Here is a 19645-nt window from a genome sequence, read left to right on the forward strand (position 1 = left end):
AACTTTTCACTTTCTCTTTGAGGTTACTGCGTTAGAATACGGTGTGAAAATGAACGTGAATAAGGCTGTAACATGACACAATGTGGAACAAACGAAGCGCTGTGAATACTTTCCAGATGTAGTGAGTGATCGTGTGAGTGATCGAGTTGATGCCTTGCTCAAGGGCGCCGCCGTGTGGAGGAAGGAGGCTGTTACTCGCGTTTATGCCGAGTCTACAGGCTGAAAAGTGGCGTCGGGTAATTCCATCAATGTGCTCTTGTGAACCGGAGCGGAGGTTTGTTAGTGCTGTTTGTGCTGCTGCGGAGAGCATCGCCGATCTGAGAAACATCCTCATTGGCTGATTTGTGACGTTTAGGGGGGCGTGGAGCCGGCTTGGTGGCACCAGTGTGACATTTATTTTTTAAAAGAAACAAATCTGTCAGCAGACCACGTTTCTATTATCAACCCTCTGTTTGTGATAACTGATTTATTATCATTCATTTGTTTGTCTTCAGTCTAAATCGCAGAGCCCTCCTCCGTTTCCCCTCCTCCCCCGCCTCCTTCTCCATCCCTCCTCCTCACATTTCCCCGGTGCTGCTGCTGCTGCCTCCGTGTCTTCGGTGCGGTACACCGCAGCCATGGTGGACTCTCCCAGCGCGATGAAGAAGACCTTCTCGGTGCCGGAGATCAAACCGCTGGACCAGTACGACTTCAATCGAGCCAAGATCTGCGCCAGCGTTCGGTGGCTGCTGTCGAAATCCTACGGCTCTGCAGGTACCCTCCAGCCTCTACCCACAGCTGAGGCGCATCTTGGGTGGGGCGCTTAATAATTTATCCCGCTGTATCCCGCTCCATATGCAGCTCCGAGTCCGTCTAACCCCGCTATCTGCCTTCAAAGGAAAGCCCTTCTCCGCGTCATCCATCATTATCATCCTCTGCCCCGACGATGCTCGTGGTCAACCTGGGCCAGCGTCTCCCCCCTCTATCGGGTGTGCAGTTTCCACAGCGCGTGCAGGTTATCATATTAGCCAATTATTTGACGTGAGCACGAGGCTTGTCAGAAGGAATCTCCTCAGTGGTGCGTGATGCGTGGAGGAACCGGACAACAAAGCCTTTGTCAGAGCCGGGCTCAGTCAGGCCTGTGGAGAGATTTGTAACGACGGGCAAATTTATTTGTTGGGTTTTTTTGTGGATTTGGGAAATGTGTATGTATAGCTCATGCGTGGGCCTGCTCTAAATGGGTCAAGACCGCATAATATTTGTGTCACTGTTACGCACGCACGGTGTGGTGAAGGTGACACAGTGGGGCTGCTAAGACAATGGATGGCTTTCTTGCACCACACGCATTCATTCCCTGAAGAAGTTCTGAATAAACCCGGCACAAGTGCCACCTCCTCCCTGCATTAACAGGCCAAAGAATGCAGAGGGTTTCTGAATGCTGTAAGCAGGTGTAGGTGCAGCATCCTGCTGCGATAAACCACCTCTCACGAAGACCACGTTGTTTAGATTTTGGTTACACTGTGAAAGAAATGTTAGGTCAGCTTTGGTCTTTGTGCACTTTATGCCTGCTCTGTATCGGATGACATCATGCTGCGTGGCTGGGTCTGCAATCAGCAGTTTTGTCATTTGATCAGACCAACCGACCAAAACAAAACCGTATTTGATTTTGAAGCAGTTCAGTATCCTGCCAGCTGCTATTGCTCTGGTTAGTGTTGTGGTTACCTCCGGCCTCCTGTTAGCATGATAAATGTGACAAGACCCAATCTCACATAATGTGCATGTAGGAAGGTTCAGACTGTGCTGGCTAATGCAGTGATGTCACACAGCAGGCTAACTAAGCAGTAGTAAACCTGCGCATGTAATAATCCAGGTTATCTGCTGCAGTAATGGCTTTAGACAGAATTTCATATAATAATAATAATAATAAACTTTATTTATAAAGCACACTTAAAAACCAAGGGTATGCCAAGGTGCTTAACAAGTAAAATAGAGTATAGGAGGAGGATAATAGAAATAGGACCAAAGCAAGTACTAAATATGCAAGCAGATAACTGTCACTAATCACATTTGTGTCTGGCCTCCCCGTCAGTGCAGGACAGCAGAGAGGTGGAGAGATGAGCTGTAAGCCTCTCAGCAGGGAGGCTTCATTGTTATCCGTCAACTGGAAAATGTCCACTGGGGTGTCTTGTCGAATTTTTAATGGAAGCCCCGAAGAAAATGGCACTAATAAAGCCGCACATGAGATTCATGCACCGGTCACAGTCCTCACACTGACGAGGTTTATTATTCCACCCAAACAGTGGACAGGACCGCAGAGAGCTGTTATCTAATGATTGTGTCACTTTAAAACAAACAGAGACATTATGAAACCAGTTGTATTTTTTTCTTGGTATCATGTGGTTTCCAAGTCAAGTTAGGTAATAGTCTTCTAGTAAAGACTCCGTGACCTTTATTTAACCAGGAAATGGCCTCACTGAGAGTCAGTCCTCTTTGGCAGGATTGTCCTGTCTGAGCAGGAGTCACGCATCATCAATAAAATATTTCTAACTCACGAGAAGTGACAAACCGAGAGTCACCACATGCGTATGTGTTCACATCAGTTTTAGCTCTGTGTTTGGTCTACACCAACTAGAACTGAACCACCTTCTGTGAGTGCTGGGGATTTAGCAACCATTCAACTTTTTCAGATGCAACCCAAAATAATGTTGACTTAAATTTATGTCCTGAAAGACATTCATAGGTTTCCCTGGTAGTAAGGAAATCATCAATTTCAGCAAATGTAACCCTGAAATGATGAGTGGACTTTAACTCAACATGAATTTAAATTCGTCTAAACAGAGGAACCATTTGAATTCAAGCACATTAGTACCTTCTCTCAGTTTTCAAGCTTATATGTTACAAATTCCCATTTTAACTCGTGGAATATTCTGCTTTTCTTTGATAGAACAGGATGTTTTTCATGTTCTGGGATAATGGTTGCACAAGGAAACAATCTGAAGAGTCTGAAGAGTCTGAGATTGGCTCTGGAAATCTATCCTGGACATTGTTCATTGTTTTTAGAATGATTAGCAGGTCAATCCATGGAGAAAATAATCCATATCTGCTTCCCTAAACACGTGTTTGCACTGTGGTAGAAAGATTTAAATGGATAGCTCCACAGTCCTGTTTGTAATGTTCCCTACTCTGCAGTCCAGTCTCATTGCCTCAGCTGTGATTGGGACAAATGGCCACTTTCCATTTTCATCGTTCCCATAGTGACCGAAGTCCTGTTTCCTCCCAGCTCTCTTTACAGAGTCTGAAAGGCAAAGGGGTCCAACCCCAAAAACAGTGCGCGTGTGTCACACTGCACTGCAGTGTGTGCTCAGTGTAATCGATGTGCTCGTCAAATCTTTTGTCTCCTCTCCTCAGAGAAATGGGCCACAGCATAGGAAGGAGGAGTTTCAGTTACATAAGTAAGCCTTACGACAGTGGAGAGTAGTTGTGGCGCTCATTGCGGGTCACTCTGAAAATGTGTGTGGACGGATCAAGAAGTGAGGGGGTAGAAAATAATGGCAGAGACTTAAAGAGATCAGGGACTGACTGCAGAGTGAACGGAAGTCATGCGAGCTCTGAGAGTTCCTTCAAATCTACTCCAGTCTTCCAGATCATGCCAAGTTGGAATATGGGTCAGTCAGGGAATTGTGTGTTTTTGTGGTCACAGTGTGTATGTGTCTATGAACTGACCAACTCCTAGCGGACTGGACATGTTCACAAACACACACTCTCTTGTCTGGGTAACCTAGCTGAGCTGTACATGAAGATGATGACATTATTGCCTCCTGCAGTCAGATTCTGTAGCTTTCCGTCACAGATTTCCATTGTGGGAATACGTCTTCAGTGTGTTCCATAAGTTATTTATATTTTTCCACAGTTTATGTGACAAGGCTGGCTGCAAACAGCCTGTGTGACTGCTGCGGCCTTTATTTTACATTGGGCAGTGTTTTCATAAAGCCTTTCTCTGCATCAGAATTCCATCTGGCAGTTTTTACCGTTCCCAGAGCACAGCACAGGAAAGCTCAGTGTTTTCTCCTCATATATATCGGCTCACATGCACCTAAGAGATGTAGCTCTTGTATAAAGTGGACAAGTTCTTATTCTCAATGATCTCGGCTTGGAGATAATAGATGAGTGTACAGCTTGCACCATTCAGTGACCGTCCTTTGAATTTCTAAACACAGTTGTATCTTTTGCATCTAGCGTCGTTTCTTTAAGCATAAGCATTGTTGCAGATCAGGTACACCCTTTCATGGAAACGGCATTCCCTGTTGGCTGTGGCCTCTTTCAGCAGGATAAAGGATCTGTTGACAACAACATGGTGCCAGATACCACAGCACACCTTCAGTGGTCCATGCCTCAAAAGGTCGGGGCTGTTTTTCCAGCAAAAGGGGAACAACACCTTATTGGACACGTGGTCATGATGTAATGCCTGATCGGTGTGTAAAGAGGAGCTAGAAGTTGGTGCTTTAATCTCAAACCTCTTTTTCAAAAGCTGCTACTGGTCAAACTGGCAGTTAAAAATATTTCATAAAGAATTTTTCTCTTTACCTTTGCATGCTAGCAGCATCCATTAAGCTAATATGCTAATTGTAAGAAGATTTAAGGTCAGATTTACTGAACAGGCCAAAATAGCGTGGAAGTCAAATCTCAAATACGTTTTTTTCTATGCTTTTTAACTAGCTTTCATACTCCATTGGATGTATCAGCAAAGAACTTCGGGTTAGTATCTTGCCCAAGGATATTTGGCATGCAGACTGAAGGGAGCCAGGGATCAAACTACCAACCTTCCAATCAGCAGATGACCTGCTCTACCTCCTTAGCTACAGCTACCTTGTAATAGGTGTGATTCAGTGTTAAATATCTGTACAATTAAGAATATCTGCTTGATTTAAATAGTCCCTTCTCTATATTTTGTGCCTTGAAAGAGTAACTTCCAGAATCACAAATGCGACAGGGTCAGTTGCAAAAAGCTCTACGTTCCCACCTCTTGTCACTGTGCTCTCTTAGTAAATTCCAACAAAAACCCAGTTTGTGATGGAACAGTGTGTTAGTAAATCTGGCCTGTGAAGTGAGCTCTGACCACCATGTGAATGAGAGCGAGGCAGGTGATCCACTGTGGTGACCCCTAAAGAGAGCAGCCAACAGGAGAAGACCTGTTGGCTGCTAATATTTGCTAATATGGACTCTTCTTCCAAAAACCAAAGTGAGAATGTCCTTTTCTTTTCAGAGAACGTTCCGGTGGAGTTGCGCGATCCGCTCTATAAGGACCAGTATGAACAAGAGCACCTCAAGCCGGCTGTCTCCAAGCTGCTTCTCTCCCCGGAGATCTACTGCAGAGCTCAGGCACTGCTTGCCCAGGCACACGGGGTCTCTCAGCCAGCATCGCAGGGGTCTCCAGCTGATAACTCTGCCCTCCTGCAGTTCCTCATTAAGAAAGGTTTCGCTCCGAAGGTCCAGGATGCCGATGTCACAGAGGAGGACCTTAGCAGTAGCCCTATTAAAACGGTGTGTGTTGTGTATTTGTATGATGGCGTATTTTCTACTTTAAATTCAACCTGCAAGTGGTTGAATGCTTTCAGCATCTCAGGTAGCATTTGAATAGTCACTTAAATACAATTTAAAAACATTTTTTATAGGAGGTTTCCAATGTAAGATTGGATCATTTACAGGAAGGAAAAGAGTCAGATCTTCAGACTGGCCTTTCCAACTGTGCCAACATTTCAGTCTCAGTCATACCAGCTACTCAGGTGCTTAAATGGTCCTTCTTCTCCCTGATTGGTGCAGAAAGCCCACCTCGCCCTTATTGACTCGCTGATGTCACTGGCTACCAAAGAGACGGTGGGTCAGGTGAAAATGGCGGTGGAGGCGGAGCAGATGGGTGTTGGAGCGCCGTGGGAGAATGGACTGCTCTTCTGGGTCAACAGGGTGAGAACACAACATCGGTGATTTCTGCTGGTCTCAGCAGATTCAACTTCTGTCCCAGTTCATGGTTTTTATTGGTTTAAAGCCTTAGATTAAGTTATCACACATAACACAACATCACTGACAGGACTAGTCATGAGAATCTGAATGCTGAAATACCACAGACTCTGCATTGTCTCCAGTGGCAACCTGAGGTTAGCTCCAAAAGCGAATCAATCCACACCGACTGTTAAAATGTCCAGCTTTACAACAAAAATAAACACGTTTACAACCTGACACAAAGAAGCGTTGGTCTCTGTAGCAGAGAAGACATAAAAAAACCTCACTAGATGAAATTGTATTGAGATTCAAAGTTATGCAGATTTACATGACCATTTCATCCTCAGATGGATGCTGTCAAGAGACGGACATAACTACTATGATGACAACCACTGGTTTCTACTGGTTTAAAGCATCACTATTTCCACAATCACTGAATGGTGTTTTGATTCTGGGCGTGACAAGAGAGGGGAGGACGACGTGTCAATCACATGTTGTTAGCCTGTGAACGTATCTTGGATAATTGTTGTTTCTGACTCGTGGAATGAACGAATCTTGTAAAATGGGCAGACTTGTTTACAGTCCATGATGTCCCCCATCTCTCACGCCATGACAGCTGGGATAGTGAAACTTGCTAATTAAGCTAAAGAAATTATCATTATAATTTCATTATCAGCTAATGCTAGCACGTTAGCTAGCATTGGCTAAGAAACATTTTATTTCTTGTGATAAAACATTGTAACTTTGAAATCATGTGAGTTCTACTGTAATAGTGTTTGTCTTACATTTGCAGTTGAACCAGAAGCTAAGAGAAAGCACAGAAGAAGAAGAGCCGCCTAAGTCACAGAATTGCACAGACTTGCAGCCTGTTCAGGACTCGGTAAAATACCGCCAACAAACACATAAATACTCACATGCTTGATGACTTGTAATAAAGCATGTATGTGCCTCATTGCTATGTTGCTGCAGCTTCAAACATTGACCTTGCCCTTCTTCTGTTTTCTCCCCTCGGTTTGTTTCTGTCACTCCTTGATCTCTGGCAGTGTCAGTCCACCCGGTGGTACTGGAAACTAGTCCCCGTAAGTGTACTCTTCTCTTCTCTGTTGTCCTCTTTGTCTGTCCATCTGCTACGGCTGACATTATTGTGCCTGCTGGAAATGCCCACACATACCTTTTACCTGTCTCCTCATAAAAAGTGTCCAGTAGACTTATCTTAATACCAGCTGACCGATCTGTTGCCCCATTATGTCCCGAAACTCCTTATTATTGTCAACTGATGCTGTTTTGGACACTGGGTGTTTCTGACGTTGCTACATTCAGTCATCAGTTTCATCTCAAAATGAGCCAGATTTTTAGAGGCGAGGTGGAGGAGGAGTTGCTGAAGAAGGAGGCGACAGAGGTGAAGTGACCTTTATTAAGTGGTTATTAAAAGACATCTATGCTCCCTTGGTTTGTCCCCTTCCTCTCCTCCTCCTCCATCGCTCTGTCCTCTCCCCCCTGAGCAGACGTTTTTTGGTGTGGCGGTTCCCATGATGAGCGGCCCCCTTGTCATTTATGCTTGTTTCCCTCTCTCTGCCATCCCCCATCCAGCATGCTATCGCTTTTTGTTTGAAGGAGTCGGGGAATAAGCCGCCAGTGGTAACGTATAACACCTCGCTCTTCTCTCACCCTCTCCCCCCACCCCCGCTTCCCGTACCATTGCACTCGACTGACCGACAAACCGACCAATCGCCACACCTCACCTACCACGCTGTCGACCAGTGACTGACCGTACAGCTGACTGCGAGCTAACCACCACTCCAACCTCGAGGCTGGATGGATCACTTTAAAACTCATTAGCCTTTAACACAACTTCTCCATAGTTATCGTTGTGTGTTACAGAGCCTTGTTATAGGAGGCACGGCGCCACTGCGTGCTACCCTTTGAAGCTGAACGCGCCTTCTTTGTCCTGCTCCAACAAGGCTGTGGAACAGTCAGCTTACGTTACAGATGCCTTGTTTTTGGGTTTGTTTATCTCATGTGGACGTCAAAGACTGATGCGGCGTCTGAGCTGCGAGACTCACCTTTTCTTTCTCTTCTTTTACTTTTTTCATTTAATCAATGCCAATTAGAAGCAAAGGCTCACAGTGTCATCAGTGCCCATTACCACTGCATGGACACCGAAAAACAAACATCCTCCTTTTCACGTCTTTCTTTCAGTCTTTTTTCTTTGTTTGCAATGTCCCTTTTTAACTGTTGCACTGCACCTTCTGGTTGCTGTGTCTATATGTGTACAAACTTGAGGCATCATTGGTCTTGTGCTTTGTTTCTATGGGCTTTTCTTCTCTTTGCAGTTTTTCCTGGCGTTTGGCTGGCTTCACACTTTAAGTCAATGCTTTTGTTTCTTGTCTGACGGAAACACAACGCTGGCTGATTTTATATTTCCTTTGCTACTTCTGAGTCTCTCTCTGAATCCCTTTAAAAACAACCCGTTTCCCTGCCTGTATACTCTTAGTCTCACTTATTTTATTTTTTTTGCAAAACGTTCTTTTTCCCCCCTATGTCAATTTTCTTCTCCTTCCCTCTCTTTTCTTATCCAGATCCGCTATAGGAAGGACAAAGTGCAGTCTAAGTTGACTCCCACTTTCCCTCTGGTTTCTGCGGTCAAAGATCTGTCTAACGGCTGCGCAATAGCTGCTGTGCTGCACTATTACTGCCCCAGCTTGCTGCCTCTAGAGGGTACACGTTAACTCAGACACTAACACACATTCATAGATGTGCATAGATGTACAGATAGGATGATGAAATATTTATATTTAGTTAATGTGCGCTTCAAAATACTCAACAGCTTAAGTGATAGGGCTGTAATTTAAAATACAATTTCCTGTAAATGTTGCTTGTTAATGCATTTCGTGTAACTTTTAGTACATCAGTATAGTCACAAAACGCAATAGTGCCTCTCATGTTCTCTATTTAGATTTTGCCTTTAAAAAAAGCATCTTTTATCTTGATTTGAAGCAAATATATTTAAAGTTCTTTGACAAACATCTGGAAGCAGCATTGTTCCATTGTTTTTCATTGTTTACTCCTTCCAGATGTGTGTCTGAAGGATACCATGTCAGTAGCTGACTCTCTCTACAACCTGCAGCTGATCAAAGAGTTCTGTGAGAGCAGCTTGCAGAGCTGCTGCCCCCTTGCTGTGGAGGATATGCTCTACGCGCCACTGACTCTGCATGTAAGCGTCACGGTCTCTGACATTAAACTGTTGTTAGTTAACAGAGAAACTTTGTATGGGTGTTTACTCCTAACTTAATCCTTTCTATAGGCTGAAAAATGTTTGTGGTCTGAATGTAAACCAGTTGGTTTCAATTTAAACCACTAGAGGGCAACAGAAGCCAGCTTTTAGAGCGAAAAGGTATAACATTATGACCACTGACAGGTGAAGTGAATTAAACCGATCGTCTCTTCATCATAGCGTGAGTTGGTGGGATATACTAGAGAGGAAGTAAAGACTTTGGCTTCAAAGTTAATGGGTTAGCAAGAGAAAAATGGGCAAGGGTACAGATTTGAGCGAAGGGCTATATTGTGATGGCTGCATGATTGGGCCATAGCGTCTGCTAAACTTTAAAAAGGGTTTAAAAAGCATCTAAATTCATGTTGGGTGTTTCTAGTCTGCAGTGATCAGTATCTGTCAAAATGTGTGAACCAGCAACAGGGTCATGGGCGGCCAAGGCCACCTGATGCATGTGAAGAGTGAAGGCTGGTCTGTGTGGTCTGATCCAACAGACGAACTATTGTAGGTCAGGTGGTAGAGTGGATCACCTACTAACTGGAAGGTTGTTGGTTCGATCTGCTACAGTCTGCATGCCTAATATCAGATAGAGTAGAAAAGCACTGTATAAGAACCAGTCCATTACGAAATTGCCAAATAACTTTCTGCTGGTTCTGATGGTAAAATGGCCTGTATTTGTATAGTGCTTTTCTAGTCCCTAAGGACCCCAAAGCGCTTTACACAACCTGTCATCCACCCATTCACACACTGGTGATGGCAGCTACATTGTAGCCACAGCCACCCTGGGGCGCACTGACAGAGGCGAGGCTGCCGGACACTGGCGCCACCGGGCCCTCTGACCACCACCAGTAGGCAACGGGTGAAGTGTCTTGCCCAAGGACACAACGACCAAGACTGTCCAAGCCGGGGCTCGAACCGGCAACCTTCCGATTACAAGGCGAACTCCCAACTCTTAAGCCACAATCGCCCTGATAGAAAGGTGTCAGGGTACAGACTTCATCACAGTTTGTTGTGTATGCGGCTGCATAGCTGCAGACCAGTCAGGGTCGCTGTCCACCACTGAGAGCACCAACAATGAACACATGAACATCAGAACTGGACCATGGAGCAATGGTAGAATATGGCTTGGTCTGATGAATCACGTTTTCTTTTATATCAAGTGGATGATGGTGTGTGAGGGAAGAAGCCAAGCCGGCAGAGGCAACGTGATGCTTTGAGCAACGTTCTGCTGGGAAACCTTTGGTCCTAACATCCATGTGGATGTTACTTTGACTCGTACCAGGTACCTAAGCATTGTAGCATGACATTACCTGATGGCCTGTCACAAAAATGATTCAGGAATGGCTGGAGGCACACAGCAGTGAGTTTGAGGTGTTGACTTGGCCTCCAAATTCCCCAGATCTCAGTCCAATCAAGCTCCTGTGGGATGTGCTGGACAAACAAGTCTGATCCATGGAGGCACATTGCAACTTACATGAGTAAACGGATCTGTTGCTAACATCTTGGTGCAGATACCACAGCTTCAGGGGCCTAGTAGAGTCCGTGCCTCAACAAGTCAGGGCTGTTTTGGCAGCAAAGCGGAACAACACCATACTGGGCAGGTGGTCATAATGTTATGTCTGAAAGGTCTATCTTATCGTTATAGTAATATAGTTATCTTGAATCTGAGGCGTGACATTAAAGCAATGTATTCAGTGCTGATGCTGTCTTCATAATGTCCATATGTCACGCTAACACACTCTTTTCCTCAGCTTAACATCATGAGTTTCATAGCAGAGCTGCTGGAGTGGTTTGAGATCAAGAAACCTGATTTTGTCCAGCCCGTACAGCCCATTGACCTCACAGGTTTGTGACTTCACCACGTTAATAAGAACTTCTTTGCTTTACTGGCTTTGTGCACATTTGTTCACTGACTGTAACACTGCATTCTGTACCTTTCAGATGTCTCAGGGTTAACTGACTGTATTAGTCCCGTCACTGGTAACAGCAACAGGTACCAGCATGCCACACATACAAGTACATATACAAAAAGTGGTTAGAAATATTATTAAAAAAAAAGACCAGTCACTAAACCCAAATTACTACAGGGTAGGAAATAACACTCAACTGAAATAAATCTGAATACAGTCAAACAGGACCTAATCAAGCCATTTGTTGAGTCAAACAGATGGGCCACAGACAAAAATTGGCTGTGTTGTGTAACACTGTTGTCCCTTTTCAGCGGTTCTCCTTCTTTCATCTTTAAACAACCATTTGTACCCATCTCCTCTCCAGTTTCACCAGGTAACAGTTACTGGGCACGCATCTTTTATGCCTATTGCTATTTTGCATTTGCGTGCAATTAGCCGTTGTGTGAGACTTATGAGTTATTTTCTTTGCAGAAAACAAAAGCTGGACAAAGAAACAAATCAGGTAGATATCCTTAAACCCTTTATGTGGTTTCTATCGTAAGTGTTGTGTTGCTCTCATATTTTATCTTAATTTTTTTAATCTTCTTACTTTGGCTTCCGTGGACTCTGCTTTTCCATACTTGTTGGTGCAACTCATCCATTTATCCATCATTCCGTTGTCACCCACCTCTCTGCAGTCGTCCTCTGTCAGCAGTGACTTTCAGCATCCCATTTGGCCTGGACAGTGATGTTGACATTGTCATGGGAAACCCAATAGATTCTGTCTTTCGCTCCGTCAGCACTGACAGCCTCGCCACCGCCATCCCGGCAATGACGTCCCCGATGACATCAGCAGGGATGACTCGTGTCCCGTACAGCCCTCCGGAGGATCTCAGCCACCTGGTCAGCGCTTCAGCCCCATCGCAGCGCTCTTCCTGGGGTCCATATGCACACACTGCACAAATGGGAGAGCTGCCGACCATTGAGGAGGCGATGCAGGTCGTCCATAGACCGGGCAGCAAAGACCAGAAGAAGGGAAGGGTACCTGAGAAAGGTGGGAAAGGAGCTTTGGCAGACAGGCCAGAGCCCAGGTTACGTCCTGAAGGAGCTCCAGCAGGTTTCTTTTTGCACTCGCCTGAAGAGGATAATCCCCAGCTCAGCAGCTCTGCTCCGTGTCGCTCCGGAATCCTCTACCGGCCAGTTGGAGGAGAAGTGGGCGGCAATGAAAGGCAAGGAAGGAGAGAAAGCCGGGAGAGGTCAGGACGTTCTGATATGTCACGTGATGACGACTCTGTACTGCGAGATGGCAGCGTCGACTCCTCGGAAGCATCGGACGATATGCCCAGAAACGCCCCGGGTAACATACGACCCAGTAGCGGTCGTCAGGGAAACCACAGCACCAGCAACAGTCCACGCATGACGAGCTTTGCTGAGCGACGAGACAACCGAAGAAGACACCCTGCTGCTACTGGGGAAGAGTCGGCTTCTGCTCAGACTCCAACAACCCCAGCAACTCCAAACACACCCTCCACCCCAGCAGGTGCAGTAGGGTGCCAGGACAGCCCAGGTCCCAGAGGTCCGGAACCTGGCTCTGAGGCCTGGGAACTGGGAGTTCGTCTTGAGGAAAAACGCAAAAGCATCGAAGCTCAAAAAAGACGTATCGAAGCTATTTTTGCCAAGCACAGGCAGCGGCTTGGAAAAACTGCTTTCCTTCAACTGAAAAGAGAGCAAGGAGAAGGAGGAGGTGAGGCAGCGGATGATAATCTGACCCTTGATGAGCGTCTCACTCGCATGGAGGAACAACTGAAACAGGAGGAGGAGAAAGAAAAGCCATCTGTTTCCAATCCTCCGCGGTTAGAGAAACAGGTCACATTCTCTATTGAAAGTAAGAAAGGATCAGAGATAGAAAAAGGAACAGAGAAAGTGGGGGAAGCCGTTTTAGTGGAATACAACGAGGTGGTGCAGAAACTCAGTGAGGCTCTGCAGTCGCTACAGAAGGACATGCAGAAACTTACCGAGCAGCAACAGCAACTCATGAGCAACCAAAGACCCAAAAATATGCTCAGAACAACTCCAAAATCAACAACTAGAAGTAATACCAAAACACCATCCAAAACCCCTCCTCACACTCCAACAAAAACACCACCAAGAACTCCGACAAAAACCCCAACCAGGACTACCAGTAAAGCTTGGGTGATTCCTGCTGGTTCCAATGCTCCATCTGCTTCTTCCCCATCACGCCGGTCTCATCTTGTTTCCTCTTCCACATCACCAAAAACTATTATATCTTCCTCCTGCCCAGCTTCTCGCACTAAGAGTCAGTCCACTCCCCGTAGCCCCAAACACCATCCACGTATCCAACACCAGCCTCACCCACGGCCTTCCGAACTTAAATTCCCTCCGCTCAATCGCGTCTTGACACCAACCCAAACTGTGGACACACTCCCACACCTGCGGCGCGTGTCGCCCAGCAAGTGTCAGGTACAGACCTCTTCTTCCTTCCGTATCGGTGGACCCCGGACTCCCCAGGAGTCTCCCCAGGCTACCCAGCAGCCACAGGCCGCTGAGAGCACCTCGGACACAGGCTCAAGTGAAACACCCACCCAGTTTAGCCTGGAGTTGGAGCAGGAAGACACAGGGGTCATTGGAGGGTTGCCGCAACCCAGGCAAGATCGTCTAAGAGCTGCTGGAGGGAGCAGCTCTGGTGCTCCTTCTGAGTGCTCATTTGAAAGTGAGACTTTGTCCATGTCTGCTGCGTACAGCACAGGAGGTGAAGGAGGAAGAGCCGCAGGTGCGGGAAAGCAATGCAGCCTGATTGAAGTATCATTATCATCTCTTGGGGGACCAGAGGGGGGAAGCGATGAACCAACTGATGAGGGGCAGGAGTTCTCCTCCGATTCCATGAGCGACCACACAGAATCCGCTGTGGAACCTGCAGAACGACTCCCTGCCGAACCTTTGGATCCAATAGAGCGACTAAATTTGGCAATAGAAGACAGCGATGTGCCAAAAGAACAAATTGGATCGAAAGGCGGACATGCAAGAGAGGCGGAGATGTTAGAACCAGGTGAAGAGCAGAACGAAGTGGGAGCCAAAGGAGGAATTGGATTTTTTTTCAAGGTGAGTTCTTGCAAAAGAGAATGGACAAGGAAAAGTGTATTTTGGATGCACATGAATTACATGCTTCTTTGTTTGTAGGACGAGGTTCACAGTGAAGGGGAGATGGCTCAACGTAGAGCGGTACTGTTAGAACGACAGCAGAAGAGAACAGAGGAACTAAAGAAGAGGAGACAGTGGAATGAGCAAGAAAGGGAAATCAGGTAGTGTTTCTATAAATTTGTGAAAGCAACTATACAAAGTAAATCCCCACAGATTTGCTTTTCTTGAATTTGTTGATTAACAAGTCCAAATTTGAGCTGCACGTGTGTAAAATTAACCTAAATTTGTTTGGTTGGGTTTAGACTAGCATCCTCAGAAAAAAAAGCGGCATCACCTTCCAGCACACCTCCTGCAGCCACGACCTCACCTTCTCCTACACCTCCGGCTACTCCAGCTCGCCGTGGAGATTTTACACGGGGGGAGTACGCATGGCGGCAACAACTCAGACTCATGGAGGACCTGGACAAAGTTCTTAAGCAAAAATCGACTAACCAAGGACGAACTTCCACTAAGAAAAGCCGCTCCCGGCCTCGCAGCATGACCAGAGAGGAAACGCAGCTATCTCTGAGTCCCGCCAAGGGAGCGACTGGTAACGCCAAAATAGTTTCGAAAAAAGTATTTCTACACTATTTGAATGACTGAAATATTTTTATGTTCTACCATTTGCTTCCCCAGGTACTAAGTTGACCAGAGTCTATTCTCACTCCTCACTCAACCTGGCAGCCACAGACGAACCAGGAAACAATGGTGGTGACCCCACAAAGCGACTCCGCAGGTACACTGCTGCATTGTCAGGTCGCAGCAGCACAAGCATAGCTTAAGAAATTGCAGCATTGGTTAGTTGGCCAGGTGTTTGCATCCGAGTGAAATATCAGAAATTCCAGTGATAAAGTTAGAAAGTCAGAAAAAATAGGATTTGTTTTTGTTCTTATTAACTTAAATATTGATACCTACCTTTGAGTTATTTAACTTACTAACTCAAAATTTTCAGAAAAGAAAATTCTGGTTGTGGATTGCAGATTTATTTATAGTTTTTCAATAATTTAGTTTGTTTCTATCCTCTATGTTCAATACATTGCTCCAATCCATCAGGAAGTAGCCGGCATGCTAGAAAATATACTACCTGTACTTCCTGATGCTGGCAAATCTGTTGACATCAATAATGCAACAATTTGTTGTTTTTTCACGAGCGTCTTATAGGGCAGTTTATCAACACAGCGAGATTTTAAATACAGTATCAACATTCATATTGATACTAACGATATTTGGATCAATCTGCCTACCTCTGCTGTCTATTATGATGTCATAATGCGACCAGGGCACTCTTGGTTTCTCTGCAGCACCCGCCCTGATTCACCTTCAGGTTGTGTAACACCAAGCAGACTGACAAATGGAGAGAAGGACTCGGAGAGTGGTTCAAATGGAACTTCACCTGCCCCAGAATACTCAGGTACAACGTTAAGCAGGTCCAATGCGATCACTCGGTTCCTTTGTACTTGTAAGCAATAGCCAAGTGCTTTCAGCTGTAGTTGGTCTGCAAAAACCAGCGTGTCTGTTTTGTTTTTTTACATTTCAGGTCCAAAACTCTTCAAGGAACCAAGTTTCAAGTCCAATAAATTCATCATTCACAACGCGCTCTCTCGCTGCTGCCTCGCAGGGAAGGTCAACGAGTCTCAAAAAAACAAGATTGTTGAGGTAGAGGACTCATTTTACTTCACTTTTAATCAAGCTCATTGTGAATTCTGCTTTTTCTGTAACTGTAGGCGCCATATTTATTAAAATCACCCATAATCCTTCACGTCCTTTTTTGAAGCATAAACATTGTGCTGTTTTTTACATTTTACTTTACTAACACAAACATTTTCATTATGGTGATCTGGTTTTGAAGCCTTAACAAAATAAATCTGCTTTTCATTCATATATAGAGAGTAGAATAACAGAATTATCTCCTGAAGCTGAATATCAGTAGCTCAGTGACTTACTGAGGTTGCTACACTGAGGTGAGAAGAAATGACACTTTATTAATTCTGTTAGTGGTGGCAGGCCATAAATAATGCATTTTAAAGGTAGGAGCGAGGGCCGTGTAAAATCTGACCGATGTCTGTGATCAGCCCCCGGGCCAGACTTTAGACATGCCTGGTGTAGACCATACTCACAGATGCAACATGTGCTTACTGCATCTTTTATTCATGTTTTTCCAACTTCAGGAAATGGAGAAGAGTCCTGCCAACCACTTCCTCATCCTCTTCCGCGATTCCAGCTGCCAGTTTCGAGGCGTTTACACCATGAACCCTGACACCCAGGAGCTTGCGCGATTGGCTGGGGTGGGCCCACGGACGGTTAGCTCCATTCAGGTGGAGTCCATCTACAAATACAGCTCAGACAGGAAGCAGTTTAGTGCCATCCCCTCTAAAACGATGGGCATGAGCGTGGACGCCTTCACCATCCCCAGCCATCTCTGGCAAGGAGGAGGAGCGGGAGGTGGAGGAAGCAGGAGAGCAAGTGTTACTAAGAAGGCTGTCACTTCCAAGTGAGATCCAGTACACACAGTGGCACATGGATGATGAAAACACTCTAAATACACTGTAATTACAGTCAAACTGAAGTGAAACACGAAAAACATACGTGCACACTGACAGGCCTGTAAAAAACACCTTACCTCTGTTGGCCTCAGATTTTACAAGAAATAGAAAAAAAGAAATTGGAGCGATTTGTACTCCCCTTCATGTGCACGAAAGTGTCAACAGCACAACTTTGAGACAGGAGCAGCACACTGACACAGAGGAAGGTTTTGTAATTACTCAAGGATTAGTTACTTTTAAAAAGTCTCCTTACGTACACTTTCATTGTTTGAAAATACAAACATGTTTTTTTCTTTTGAAAGAAAATAGTTGTTTCCTGAAAAACTTCATGAAATTACCGATTGCTAGCCAGTCCTCCCCTTAAGTAAAACACCAGTTTTTTACACAAAGCCAAACGACAGAGAAAATGCCTTCACGTCAGAGTGTCTGACGGGACCTTCGTTGTGTATGACGTTAATTCTACCAGTAACTCTTAGTGGGTGGATAAAGCACATTTGTTTTGCAAGATGAAAGATAGCCATAACCATGTGATACATATAGCAGAGGCGAGCTTTTTCTTTTGGACATCTGTAAATGTGTAGCGGTTCTCAGAGATGATTACCACAGCATGAATGGTTATTTACTGTACGTGGTATAAGCTTATTTCAAAATAAGATCACAGTGGAAACTTGTGGTTTTGATGAAACTATATTGATGGTATGTGAGCATTAGATGCCAATTTAAACAACTTTTGTATACTTGGACTTATCAAATCTTGAGAATGACGTGTCATAAACAAGCTTATGTCTAGAAGTACCTGAATTGTTGTGCTCTTGGGAAGAGATTGATACAGACTGGAGTTCCAAGCGTTGCCATCTTTGTATTCCCTAATGAATCTTTCATTAAAATAAAGAAAGTCTTTCACATTTGTGAAACTAACAATAAACTGGAGACCATTTTGCAACTAGATCACATCAGCTGCCACACATTCTGACACCCAACGCATAAAGAAATGCATAAAGCCTAAATAACAAAAAAATGAAATTGCTTACAAATCGTGGGTTGCATTGCATAAGCTCATCTATAAATTATGCTCTTTGAACTGTGTTGGAAGCAAAATATTTTCTAGGTTGATGTAGACCTTGAACTTCTCAACAGTTCAGAGCCTCTGTCATATTTTCTGTTCTTTTCTATTCTATTCTATTCTTTCTTTATTTTTTGTTTCATAATGTGGCAGGTCTGGACTGCAGGCAGGCCAGCTAAGCCACCTGAACTTCTACCGTGGAGCCATGCTTTATTAATGCAATCGGACCACTCTTTGACTGAGAAACTCTAAGGTCTTTCTTGAAAATGGGGAAAAGGTCTGTATATATCATTCAGCTTTAATGGAGCCCACACAGATGTGTCCCATTTCTTTTGTTTAAAAAAAAAAAAACAACAAAAATTTCCCAGTATTAATTTAAAAATAAACATTTTTTAAACCCCATTTTAAATATTTGATGCTTAATAAAATAAAACAAGTGTAAGGCCGGTGGCCAGACCACACCACACTTCATTTTCCTTGTCCCTCCATAGTTAACACAATTACATGGACATTAGAAGACAGAAACCTGGTCAGTGACTCAGGGAAACGATTGAACACTGCGAGAATGAACATAGCAGAGCAATTTTGCTACATAGCAAAGAAACAACAGTGAAACGCACTATTTGCAAGATGACACCGTTGCTTTAAATATTTACCTGCTGTTCATAATATTAAAGAAGGAACTCGTGTCTTGTTTTATGAGAAGGACAAGTGAATTACCTTTTGCTGGTTTTACACCACACGTGGTCTGTCATATTCAAAGATGGCCAGCAGTCATTTCATTATAATGACACACCTTCTGCAGTAGAAACTTCCCATTGCAGCAAAAAAGGAAAATCTCTATACAGTTGATGAATGTCACAGGGCAGTATGTTTAAGCACCAAAACACCTAAAAAGATTCATTAGGGATTCAAAAGCATTTGTTAAGGTGAAGTCAGAATGGACTGAATGTTACTGAAACGGTTCTCTGCTCTTGGTTGAGTGCACACAGTGAAACTGGTCTCTTTCAAACCAGCATACATGTATGAAATAACAAACTGGATTAAACTCCACTGATCAAACTTTTCATTGTTGTCGTTTCTCACACTTACAGCATGTGACCTCATCTTACTGAGAAGACAAGATCATTTTATATAACTGACCTAAAGTCGCTTATTGGCTCTTTTAGAGCCTCGCTATTGGCTAGGCCAGCCGTTAGCAACCTTCAGCTTCAAAAGCGCTGTTGTGGCTCCTTCCAAATGAAGGGAGAAAAGGAGCAGCAATCTCGGGTAACAAGGATGTTACATGTAATTAGGACAGGATAGATTAATGTACATGTATTAATGATACATAGTAAATGTATAAATAGGCTTACGGTTACGGTACAGTGGCTCGTGAGCCGCAGGTTGCCAACCTCAGTGCTTGGCTTTGACGTGGGAATCACCAAACACCCCATGATATGATATTATCACAATACATTGCTAACGATATAATACTATTCTCATTCATTCATAAAATTCTCATTCACTGCTTATTTTCCTCCACAAATATTGACAAAGTTGCTACAGGGCTGCAGGTGCGCTCCAGCCTTGCTTTTTTATAGGTTTTGATCCATTTCTCCTGGTTGCAAGGGAGATGCCGTTCCATGTGAACAGAACCAGAATACATGTGGGAGACCATTTGGGTCGATTCCCCTTCAGTTGTGCTCACTGACAAATGAATAAA

At 44.5% G+C, this 19645-nt stretch overlaps 1 protein-coding gene across 3 annotated transcripts; it reads left to right on the top strand.

Annotated features, from left to right (window-relative positions):
* Nucleotides 1–327: 327 nt before the first annotated feature.
* On the top strand, nucleotides 328–19002 carry LOC146572209 (calmodulin-regulated spectrin-associated protein 3-like). Of its 3 annotated transcripts, none has more exons than XM_085276222.1 (19): nucleotides 328–753; nucleotides 5243–5520; nucleotides 5800–5940; nucleotides 6770–6856; nucleotides 7020–7055; nucleotides 7567–7614; nucleotides 8556–8694; nucleotides 9051–9190; nucleotides 10999–11092; nucleotides 11189–11240; nucleotides 11469–11530; nucleotides 11629–11659; nucleotides 11835–14256; nucleotides 14335–14456; nucleotides 14598–14884; nucleotides 14971–15070; nucleotides 15636–15745; nucleotides 15872–15990; nucleotides 16503–19002. In XM_085276222.1, exons 1-19 carry the CDS (start codon nucleotides 618–620, stop codon nucleotides 16827–16829), a joined length of 4731 nt encoding a protein of 1576 aa, XP_085132348.1. In that variant the 5' UTR covers nucleotides 328–617; the 3' UTR covers nucleotides 16830–19002. The 3 variants fall into 3 exon arrangements, with proteins under 3 accessions (XP_085132348.1, XP_085132350.1, XP_085132349.1); XM_085276224.1 differs by having other exon boundaries at nucleotides 11937–14256; XM_085276223.1 differs by lacking the exon at nucleotides 7567–7614.
* The last annotated feature ends 643 nt before the right edge of the window (nucleotides 19003–19645 follow it).

The sequence above is a fragment of the Mchenga conophoros genome, linkage group LG6 (assembly GCF_057382185.1).
Source record: "Mchenga conophoros isolate Kocher_MC1m ecotype Shallow Benthic linkage group LG6, M_conophoros_male_GT1.1, whole genome shotgun sequence".
Taxonomy (NCBI): domain Eukaryota; kingdom Metazoa; phylum Chordata; class Actinopteri; order Cichliformes; family Cichlidae; genus Mchenga; species Mchenga conophoros.